At 41.8% G+C, this 12,099-nt stretch overlaps 1 protein-coding gene across 1 annotated transcript in view; it reads left to right on the forward strand.

Moving 5' to 3' along the window:
- Positions 1 to 12,099, forward strand: part of BANP (BTG3 associated nuclear protein) — a 122,281-nt gene that overhangs the window by 9,275 nt on the left and 100,907 nt on the right. The window contains exons 2-4 of the mRNA XM_077786391.1: positions 1,830 to 1,970; positions 2,773 to 2,867; positions 4,055 to 4,254. Of these exons, the coding sequence (XP_077642517.1) occupies positions 1,901 to 1,970; positions 2,773 to 2,867; positions 4,055 to 4,254 (365 nt within the window). The 5' untranslated portion in view covers positions 1,830 to 1,900. The remainder of the gene's footprint in view (positions 1 to 1,829; positions 1,971 to 2,772; positions 2,868 to 4,054; positions 4,255 to 12,099) is intronic.

Genomic DNA, 12,099 nt, shown 5'->3' on the forward strand with positions numbered 1-12,099 from the left:
CCCCAGGATTCATAATAAATTTATTTGTTTTCCCCTTTATATTTTGATCCAGGATGGCAGCAGAAGGGAATTTTATCCTGGCTTTGAAAAGGCAGAATTGTGGCTGATTTCTTCCAAGCTGTCTGACTTAGTGAGATTGGGATAAAATTTGTTTAAATGGAAATAAATATTGATGTTATGAGCACGTTTCTCTGTGTGTGTTGTTGGTGGTGGTTGTGCCCTTGTTTCAAGACTCTGGGACAGAATATTTGGGTATTCCTGAGGTGAAGCTGAACTTTCTCCCTCTTCACTTTCAGCTATGTCCCGTGAGAGGTGGACAGTGGGTGCTGGAAACAGGAAATCATTTGAAGAAAGGTTGAATTTAGTAATTTTTAAATTTAATCTTTAAGGCACGTGGTTGTATCTTGAGTTGTCTGTGCAGGGCCAGGAGTTGGATGATCCATGTGGGTCCCTTCAAACTCAGGATTTTTTGTGCTAAATCTGTGAAGTATAAAAGCGGATTTTATATATTTATTGCAATTTAATTGCAATACAATTTTTGCAATTCCTTCAGAGGAGAAATTTATTGCTATGAGTGGTTTCAATGCAACACGTGCAGCATCAATGAGCCCTGTAATAACAAAGCAAATTACAGTGAATCCTATAAATAATACGCTTTTTAACAGTTCTAATTTATTCTAACTTGGCCTTTTTTTTAGTGCTTGGGGTGGTGGATGTGTCCCCTCTCTGGTGCAGGCCATGTGTGACAGGCTGGAACAGCACAGCTGCTTTGTTCTGCTCAGCCTGGCCGGGCACCAGGACTTCTGAGAAATGGCAAATTTGATTTGCCAAAACGGCATCCACAAGCACGGAAGGACTGCCAGGTTTTTTGGGCTTGCTGCCACGCTCTGTGCTGGCCCAAAAGTCTTTCACCATGAGCAGAATTTCAAGTGACTCAGTGCTGGCAGTGCTGGTATTTTGGGTAAACAGTTTGGAGATGTGGAAGACTCCTCAGAATCCTTCTCTAGGTTGTGTTGCTCTCCTCAAAATTTATCCTCTCCAAGTCTGGCCTGATGGATTTCTTGGGCTCAAGTGGAAGAGGAAAATCATTGTGCATAGTTGGATTTGATTCCACGTTCGTGTTAATGGATGAATTATCATTTCCATCAGTAAATCTCCATTTATCTCTCCAACGTTTTTTACTCCAGGTTAAAAAAGGGGAAAAAAATATCCACTCATCTCTTGGTATTCCTTGTCCAGCCCTTTGTAAACTGGGAGAAAGCACAGTTAGGAGAGATTGTAGTGATTTTATTTCAATTTTACAGGTTGAAGATTTCTCTTAAAACACTAATAAAGAACCTGGACTGAGAATTCCAGGAGAGCAAGGCTGAGAAATATTTTGACTTTAAAATCAGGACCACATCCTGGAAAAGGTTTCATCGGAGCTGAGCTGTAGAAAAACTGGGCAAGTTCATCCTGAAGAAAAAAGTCAAGTTTTGCTTGAGTTGTAACAAGATGTGAGGAAATTCCTGTTTCTCGCTGAGTTTAGGAGGCCTGACACGATTCAGAATTTGCAGTTCTTGTGGACTGGAGCTTTGTGAGTGTGAAAATTCTTCTCCCTGGGAATGTGCAAGGAAAGTTTCAGCTCCTGCCTCAGCCCTGGGGCAGGGAGGTTCCTCTGGAGGGGCTGCAGGAGCTGAGCTGTGGATGCCACTGGACAATCCCTTTGTAGCTCGGTCATTTCTCTGAGAACTGAATCTTTCAATAAAAGGAGAATGAAAAGCACAAGGCCTTGATGCTGTCTGAGACATTTCACAAATATTAACCCTGTGCTTGCTGCTGTGTTGCAGGAGTGCATGCCGGGCCAGCTCTGCCCTGGGGAGCTGCAGTGGTGCCTGAAGGGTTTTGCTGCTGGTTCTGAATGATGTCAGAGCAGGATTTGGCAGATGTGGTTCAGATTGCTGTTGAGGACCTGACTCCTGATAATCCAGGTAGGAAGAGATTTACAGCAGCGCTCATTAACTGGAAATCACCGCTGAGCTTTTCTTTAAAATACAAACCAGGTTTTTATTCCAAAAGGTGCTTTTGAAGCCCATATCCCATGTTTTCCAGAGCTTTACTTGTGTATCTCCAAACCGTTTAGATCAGATTATTTTATTTATTTCACTTTTCTCTTAAAGGCTTTCTTGCCTGTTTGTTTTTTTGTGCAAGGGTAGACTAACTCCAAAACCAATTAAATATTCCTGCTGTCTTGTTTTTCTCCATGGTTTAGTCTTTTCCTTCAATGGGAACTGCTCCCCATGCATTAGGGATTGTTTATGTGTAAGACACTTTGTCTCATCCATTATTAAAATTCTTTGGACAGTCAAATTGAAAAACACTTCTGAAAGCAAATATTTGGATATCACTTGCTCAGAAATTGACTTCCTGAGTGAAAATATATTGAGATGTTGGTCCTCTGTGTCTATTGCAAGTAAGAACAGTAATGGAAATGAGAGACACAGGCCAAAAACTGCTTTTCTGATACAAAATGAAGAAGTTAATCAGAAATGAGTTGGAGGAGAAGCTGGGAACTGCCAGTGCTTCAAAAGTCTTTGCTTGGTAGAGGAACTCAAACCTGGTCCCATCACGACTGTCAGAGATTTGAGAGAAACCCTGAGCAAGTGTCAAAGAACACACTAAATATCTTAATTAAATGGACATGCTTTTGTTTTCTCCACTTACTGTATTTTTAATTTGAGCTTTGTCCTCTTGGGCTTTGAACTCTGGCAATGTTTTTTTTTTCCTTTGCAGTTGTGTTGGAGAACCATGAGGTGGCAGATGATGATGTGGAACCTGCCCTGAAACGTCAGAGGATAGAAATCAACTGCCAGGATCCCTCTATCAAGGTTATTTACTTCCCTTTCCTGGGTTTCATTTTAATGCCAATTCAATTTAGGGAAAGTTATGACAAGAATATAAAAGAAACTGTTTATACCTAATACCGGAATTATTCTGGTAGATACTTGTTCATTTTTAGGCATAAATTTATAAATCTGGATAATTGTGTAATTCTCTCCAATGTAGAAATAGTAGCAAGAATTTCAGATGCAATGTAAAATAAGAATGAATTGCACTGACCCAAAACATCACTGCTGGGGACATTTTTTTATAAAGTAAATGAAGCTGACCAAAAAGATAAACTTGAGGATGTATTTGTATTACAATGTGTAGATACTTTCAGCATATTTGCAGCTATTATTTGAAGCTAACAGCATTCTCCTGATAGATAATTAAAATTTAATTTTGGCTCAGGAGCTCAGCAATCACCCTGCTGTGATTTGGGGTTGGTTTTTGCCCTGGAGTGTGAGTAGCTGATGAGCATTTCAGTGCCACAGACACTGTCCTGTGTGATTCTGTATTTTTGGGGTGATCCCAGGGGCTGGAGCTGTGTGAAGGAGGGTTTGGGGTGCTCTGTGACTGCAGGGCCACAAGATGGCACAGCTGCTGTTTGCAAAGCACACAGAGAGCAGCTCTTCCCTCTCATGGCCTGTTTTCCCAGGAGAACCCAAGTGGAATATGTTTTCTTTTCAAAAAGATTGCTTAGCAAAACAGATTTTATTTATTTGCTTTTCTTGATTTGCTGTTCAGCAGGAAGCTGAAGTGAGTGGCATTAATTGTCTCTGAGATTTTTTGTGTTGATACAATTTCCACTGCAATTTATCTGTTCAGGCAGGAAAAAAAACTCGCTGACTTTATCCAGGAGGATGCATCCAGAGATTTATAATCCTTTTGTTTTCACATGTGGACTGGAAGGCTTTGGCAAGTCACTAGAAATGATTTTGCAGTGGATGAAATCATCCTGACAAAGTGCTTAGGTGCAAATGGCTTTGGCTGGGCTACTTTTGGCTCCCAAATAAAGATCTGGAAGAATCTGAGCCTGCTGAAACACTCCTGGATGTCATCAGGGGTGGATTTTGTCACTAGACAGGCTGTGAGTTCCTTTAGGATTGCTTCCCAGTCACGTTTCTCCAGAGCTTCCTCAGGAGTGGGGATGAACTCGGAGCGCTCAATGCTGGTTCTTCTCCCTCCCCAGTCGTTCCTGTACTCCATCAACCAGACCATATGCCTGAGGCTGGACAGCATCGAGGCCAAGCTGCTGGCCCTGGAGGCCACCTGCAAATCCCTGGAGGAGAAGCTGGACCTGGTCATGAACAAGCAGCACAGCCCCATCCAGGTGCCCATGGTGGCCGGGTCCCCGCTGGGCGCCACCCAGACCTGCAATAAAGTCCGATGGTAAGGACACAGCACTGCCACTGCCCCAAAATCCCCTAAATGCCCCTAAAGCTGGGCATTCCTCCTCTCTGTGCAGCTGGCAAGAGGCTGCTGGTGAAGGTAGAGTTCATTTCTCTTCTTGAAGGTGATTTTTGTAGCAGCTTTGTGATGTTACTCAGAAGCAGATGCTGGTTCAGGGACAGTTTGCAGCTCTTCCCACATTTCATCCTGACTTAAACCAGACTCTTTCATCCATCCCCTGGAAAAGCCTCAGCAGCTCTTTCAGACAGGTTTTTGAGACTTGCTCTGCTTTTATTTATAGCTGTTTTGACTTAATGAGTTCATCATCATTCTAATTGCTTCTCATTTTACTTCTCTTCACCAGAAGTACAATGGACTATGTTTTATGATCTTGTTTGCTAAAGAATCCAGCTAGAAAAATATCTCTGCTTATTTTGGAGTTAAAAGCTGGAGATGGAAAATCTGTTGAATAATCTAATGCACTCTGCTGAAAGAGCAGGCTTGACCTGCAGTCCCTTTGTGTCTCACTCCCTTAATGTGGTTTTAAATACCTAAATCTTGATGTATCTGTCATCTTATCATCGAGGTGATCCCAGCCAGAGAAATCTGCTTAACAAAAGACTCTTTTCTCTAACACTTCTTCCTCCTTTTTCATATTTTTATAGCTGCAACACACTTCATACTGCTCTGAATAACTGCTTTTTACTCTCCATTACAAAGGTGTGCAGGCATTTAATTTTTCTTTTAAGCAGGTGCCGTGTCTGCTTTTACCTCTGCTTTTGAGGGCTTCATACACTGAAAAGATAAATTATGGCTGTGTTGTGTAATAACAGAAACATGGAATAAGGACTTGGATCATAGAGGAACTGACCAGAGTTTTACACCAGGGCTTTTGCTAAATAACTCTTTTCTCAATAATTATTTCTTCAAGAACCTTCTTGAAATCTGGGCTGAATGTTTTTGTTGTTAATTTAGAGATCTTCAAGTTCTTGTGCACAAGCTGAACTTTTTGCTGTGGTTTGTGCACAAAAGGCTTCAGAAACCTTTTCAGGAACCCACGGTCCCTTTGGGACTCTATTAATTCATGCTCAGTGAATGCTTTCCTCTGTAAATTGTACTGTTTTCAGTTTCTGAAGGAATTTGTCAGACCTGGGCTTCTTGGTTTGGTTTGTTTTTAAATCTCTGCAGCCATCAGAAATCTGTCCTGGCTGTTGATGGTGCTTCATCTTTTGGTTTGGGTTACAAATTTTTGCTAACAGCTCCTCAGCCAGGCTGGCCATCATTTAGATAGAAGTCTTGAAGAAAGCAGGAATCTCTGCCCCAAATATTTGTTGCTGTTGGTCTGAAGTTGCACATTATCAAAGGTGTCATGCCAGGAGAGCACTGAGGGCTTTTTGTTCTGGAGCAGACTGTGGCCTGTGGGACTCAAGAGAAAATAGGGCTGGACGTGTTGAATTTGGCACTGGGGACACTCCAGTTGCACAGGGACAGAATGTTTCCCTGAATTCTCTGTCTTTCATCCATAAATCCCTTTATCACTTGTTGATTGTTTCCAGTTAAAGGCTGTTTCATTGTACCAGCTCTGTGTCCTTCTCTCTTCCCCATCCATCACAGAAGGCAGAGCTTCCCATAACTTTGGGATGGGGATTTTCAGATTCTCCACAGGAATGGGATTCTCCAGCCTCTTTCACCTCCTCCTGCCACCAGACTCATGCTGGGTTTGCTGCTGTAACAAAAAATCGTGGTTATTAAAGGCTGTCAGGGAAGATGGTGCTGCACTGGCAGGAGAGCAGCTCTTGGATAAAAAATGGGAATAAATCCAGTAAATACCTCAGGATCCTGGCTGAGAATTGGGCCTGGGGGAGTCCATGAGCTGGGGGTGCTGGTGGGTGGGGGACTGGCCTTGATTCTGTCCCTCAGGTGAGACCTCACCTGGCCCAGCCCAGGGAGGAGCTGGAGCTGCTGCAGAGAGCCCAGAGGAGGCTCCAGGAGGAGCAGAGGATGGAGCAGCTCTGCTGGGAGGAAAGGCTGGCACAGCTGGGAGTGTTCACCTGCACAGGAGAAGCTTTGGGGTGACCTCAGTGTGGCCTTCCAGGACCTGAAAGAGCTGCAGGAAAGATGGAGAAGGGCTTTGGACACGGGATGGAGGGACAGGACACAGGGAATGGCTCCCACTGCCAGATGGAAGGGCTAGGTGGGATAGTGGGAAGGAATTCCTCCCTGGGAGGGTGGGCAGGCCCTGGCACAGATTCCCAGAGCAGCTGTGGCTGCCCCTGTGTAGGCACAGAGTTTTTGGGGATTGGGATGGGGCTGGCCCAGCCTCGTCCCCAGTGGGTGCAGCTGTGAGGAGCAGGTGAGCAGCACTGACAGCAACGAGCCAGGGAGGGCCCAGGTGTGCTGGCAGGGACACAGGGAGCAGAGAGGACACAGTGGACAGAGGGCACACCAGGAGCAGCTCATGAGCCATGAGGGTATAAAAGTTAAAAGTTATGCTGAAGAACAAGCAGGGCAGATTCTTGCAGCTTTCTGAGGTTGCTCTGCATGGGCAGGCACCTGAGGCCTTCTGCTGAGGAATGGTGTCACTGTGTGTGGACCTTAATGCCTTCTGGAATTTTGTGGTGCCACTCTGTATATCATGGGACATGCTGTGCCATGTGCTCTGACACCTCTGGATCCCTGGAAGTGTCCAAGGCTGGGCTGGAGGTGTTCAGGTGTAAATGGAGGAAATCCAGAGGTAAATGGAGCTCAGGTGGTTTCCTGGACCCATTTTTTTTTGCTACAGGTGACCACAAACATCTGGTTCTGTTCCATATGCATTTGTGGCTAATTGACAACAAGTATAGAGATAAAAACATTTATATTTTTGTATTTAATGAGAGTGGGACAGTAGTAAATGGAACTGTGGATTAATTGCACTCAATTAACAAGCCGAAATCTATCCTGGTGTCCTTGAGCAAAACTTGTTGGGGGTTGAATGTTGGCTAATTAATGTGGCTAATTAATCCTCAGATGCAGTTTTGTACCAGATGGGATGTTTGAATTTGCTGTATTTTTGTAGGTGTGGATCATTGAAATGTTTGTTTTACCATTGAATTTAATCAGCAGAACGATTTAATTGAATTTGGAGAACAAGACTTGTCCACCCACTTTGCAATGTGCCATTTGGCAAAGCCTCCTTGGCTCCACATCCCCCAAATTGCAGAGCTGTGTTCCTGCTGATTGTTTCCTTGTTTACAAGTGGGTTTGGGGTCAAATAATGCAAAGCTGAGAGTCGAGATGATTTGAAATGAGGTTGTAAAGCAGAGAATGTGGTGTGGAATGAATTGTAGGGGGACTGTTCTAGATTTAGCAAAAATGCTGTTGCTCTTGCATAAAACCTTTAGGAAAACAAACAAACCTAAAGAAATATAATCAAGGTATTGGTGTATAAACCCTAAAATAGCCAGAATTCTATTTTTTAAATTTATATATAGCTATATATTTATTCTTTCTGTGAGTTACAAACCCCTTGGCCAACCTAATTGCATTTTTATCAGGAGGATTTTTACTGATTATAATAAAGTATCCCACTATGCTAATCCAGACTTTTAGAAGGAATAATAATTCCTCAGCCCTTATCAGTGAGCAGTGGCTGCTGAGTCTCTTCCCTGTGTTCACTGCAGTTGATATTATAACTCATTAGGGGATGTAAACCACTTTATATCCTTTTATTTCACTCAGTGATAAATAAATTAACATTGGGAACCTTCAGGATTTTTGCTGGTTTTAACTCAATTTAAGAGCTAATTGTTCCTTCTTGGAATTGCTTCTGAAGACCCTGAATTTGCAGGAAGATTTTAATTGATTTATTTGGAAACCAAGCATGGATTGAGGAGCAGAGGATCAGGCAAGGTGAAGAGTTTCTTTTCAAGATGCAGATCCATGAATCAGCCTGGAAAAAACATTTCCTGGAAGCAGATTCAGCCCTGGAGACAACCCAGCAGTGCCTGGGAGTGAGAGGGACTCGGATACAGAGTCAGGAATTTGGGGTGAGCTGTCAAGGTTTGATTTGGAGAAGCTTTGGAGTTGCCCAGGTTTGCAGGAATGCTGCAGCAATCCAGGTTTATTTCTCCTTTAATTATCCTTGGCTTTTCCTGAGGCTTCAGCCAGCAGCAAATGTGCAAACAGTGAATTCTGGACATGACCACAGCTGGACTTTTGTCCTTGCTTGGGATGGAACCTCTGGGATGCAGCAATTCCCAACCTTTCCCTGTCTGTCAGCAGTCTTTGGAATTGCACAAATAATTGCAAATAATTATTTGGAATATTTGAGTTCTGGGCTCACAGTTGGGATTCTCCCAGGTGGAATTCTGGGGCTGTTTTCCTGAAGGATTGAGGAGGAAGGGGCTGCAGGAAAATGGCACAATTGTTTGGGATCCGTTCTCACCACCTTCATTTTGGTTACACTCCCAGCTGGGAGACAGAGTCAATATTGACAATGAGAAAATCATCATTAACACTTCATGAATTAAAAGATTCTCTTTGGAATCACGAGATTTTTAAAGAGCGCAGAAGAATTGGAAGCAAAATTTGGATATTTTTGAGCAAAATAATTTGGTAAAGTGAAATTTCAGTTTAGGGGGTAAGAATTTGAATGCTTTTTCATAATTTTTTCATAATTTCATGGATTGGGCCACAAAATTTTTGCCTTTCCAGCCTTTTGAGGCCCATTTCCAGTTCTGATAAAGGGATCAAGGGTTTTCCACACGACATTTGTGCATGAACACTCTGTTTTCAGGTTGAGTTTGTGAATTGTGTTTTGTGTGGTTTTGTACATGAAGGAAGTCAGTGTTTGTCCCTTAATGCCAGCACTGAGCAGTGTTTCAGCCTGCAGGAATTGTTGTGCCTTGGGGTATGTGGTGAAAACCCCAAATTCCTTCTTGAGGTGTAGTAGAGAAATTTCTCTGAAAATTGCAGTTCTGTCATGCACTCAAAAATTGATTTTATAAGCAGAACAAATGAAATAAAGGCATTATTAGATTATCTGTCAGCTCCTTTTTCTTTATCCAGAGTTCTGTTGTTTCTTTGGCTGTGGAATGGAAAAAAAACCCAAAAAGCCTCCCAAAACTTGACATTTTTAATTCCTTGGAAAACATGACAGTGCTTTCCAAAAATCTCCTAATTTGTCAACAAAACTTGTCAGTCTCAACCTCTTGAGGTTTAATTTTATTTTGCCTTCCTGGCCACGTGGATTTCATGGAGAAGATTTCTGTGATCCATTCTATTTATCAGCAGCACAAGTTGGTTATTGAAAATAAGCTGATTATTGAAAATAAGGGTTGGGATTTTTATTAATTCCAAATAATTCAGGATTAGGAGGAAGTAGCACCTTGCATTAAAGAGCTCTCAGAGCAGAGTTCTTGTGGAATTTCACATTCCAGGGGTGGTGCTCTCAGATATTGGGGAGCCAGGTGCCCAGGAATTTGTTGATAAATTGGGAGGCAATGTCTGACCTGCAGCATTTCAGGGGAGAGGGAAAAGTCAGTTATGGAATGAAACCAACAATTTACCATCATCCTTTCAGCTGGGTTTTGGAGAGTTCAATAATTCCTGCACAGATGGGGTGGAATTCATTTATAAAACTTTTCAGACTGACCAAGATTTGAACTGTGGATTCCTTCTCCCCACTGCAATTTTTCTAAAGTTAATTGTTTCTGATGAAATATCATTTCTGAGAGTCCAATAATTCAAGTGAGAGCTGAGCAAGTAGCAGCTGATGATTTAATGCTGAGAAAAGGATGGAAAAAGTGTGCTTTGGATCTTTTTAATTGCAGTGGTGCTGTTTCAAATGTGCCTGTCAGGCTTGAACCACCAAAATGAACTTTTACAAAGAGGTGGTTTTGAATTCTTAAAGAGAATTTACACTGAAAATCAGATTTTAGGTGATAAAGCTCCTTCAGATTTCAGATGTGTTACTAGGTTTGATATTTTACTCTTTTGCTAGGAAATTGTACATTTTCCCCATTAATTTATTTCATTTGGGAGGTTTGCAGGATTGCTGTTCACTCTTAGCCACGTGTGGATAAACAATTTATTTATTCCCACTCAGCTGAAACACTTGCTTTGGGTCAGAGACCTCAGGGAATCCTTTTAGTTCCATTCAGAATCAACATCCTTTATTTGTAAGGGTTTCTAGGAATGGTAAAAAACAGGAATACATGAGAATCAAACAGGATTTGGACTTAGACACAGATTAGGGGGACATTTACCACTCTAATTACTGTCTAAGAACATTTAAAATCAATTATAACATACTAAAATGTGGGTTAAGCTTGCCAAATCCCATCGATGAGATGAATTCCAGGGAAAGCAGAACATTGAATTCCATGGCTCCATGAGCACAGCCAGGAAAATTAAAGTAAAACAAAGTAAAGTAGAATAAAGTAATAATATTATAAAATATAATATCATTATAATATAATATAATTCCAGGAATAAATGGAAAGGTGCAGGACATGGAGTTTGGTTCATGCCAAACACCTTTGTAGGGCTCATCTTTGCTTTCTGCCTAATGAAACAATTAAAAATTCATTATATTTCATGAAAGTGTGCAGGTTTTTACCTCTTGGATGTTGGAAAATGGGATCATGTTTAGTGAAACTCTACAAATCTTTATCAGTGTGAAGCAGAGCACTGGGTTGTGAAAGCCTGTGTTACACACAATATATTTAATTTATCGAGCAGACAATAAACAGAAGGGGGCAGAAAAGCTTTATTTATTCTTTTGGGTTCCAGCCTGGCAGAATTTAAATATTTTGAATGGTGGAGTCACTGGGAATTTGAAAATCCAGCAGTAAAAGCAGTCCCTGGAATCTTTTCCTGTAAGTTAGGGAGTTAATTCTGCCAGTGCAAATAAATGAATGAAGAGGAGAGCAGGTAATCAATTAGTGATCAAATCAATTAGTGACAAAGTTTGGAAATGTCAGGGATTTAGGTGTATAATTTGTGAACCAGTTTAGAGCAGTTTAGAATACCACTATCAAATTTTAAAATTGCAAAAACTACCAGTCTTGCTTTTGGAAAATCATATAATAATTGAAATTTAGTAATTTCAAACACTCGAGTTCAAGAAAAGAAAGAATTTATTTCTTTCAGTGGGTTTGGAGGGCCCCAGTTTTACTTGAAGCAGGATGGAAAGGAGGGATTCCCAAGGATGAACCACCCTAAAAGGTTGGAATTGCTGATCCTGGAGATCTTTTCCAACCTTTGTGGCTCCAGAACCTCTCCCAGATCTCACTGAGGTTGGAGCCTCTGTTCCATCTGCTCTCCTTGGCAGCAGCTGCCACTTAACTGCTGCATTTCCACCCTAAAAACCCCTAAATACCCTTGGAATGTCTTTCCAAACAGCATTTCCCCATTTTTTTTTAAGGAGCTGTACATTTTTGCATATCTTGAGCTCCATCTCTTTGTTCCATGAGCAGGAAATCTGCTCCCAATAACTCCCAAAATTGTGTTTTTCATACCAAGGGAAGAGCAGGATTTCAGGAGGGTGCCCTCAGGGTGTCTGGAAATTTAAGATTTAATCCCTAATTTCATTCCAAGCATCCTTGGAATGACTGGAAAATGTCTGTGGTGGTGGCAAGGGCACAGAGCTGGCTGGGAGCTTGGAAAAGCAGAGTTACCTGGTGGGAATTATTGACAAAACCCCCAGAAAGAACTCAGGGGTGTTTGCAGGAACCTGATATTGTATTTATTTGTTACCTGGTAATCGATGAGGCTTCACTTCCTTTAATTATTATCTTGAAATCCAATTTATAGCAATGCCTCCTCCACCCCCCAAGATTTTACTGCTTAAATTTAATTTAG

This window comes from Lonchura striata, chromosome 13 (genome assembly GCF_046129695.1).
Source record: "Lonchura striata isolate bLonStr1 chromosome 13, bLonStr1.mat, whole genome shotgun sequence".
Lineage (NCBI taxonomy): Eukaryota > Metazoa > Chordata > Aves > Passeriformes > Estrildidae > Lonchura > Lonchura striata.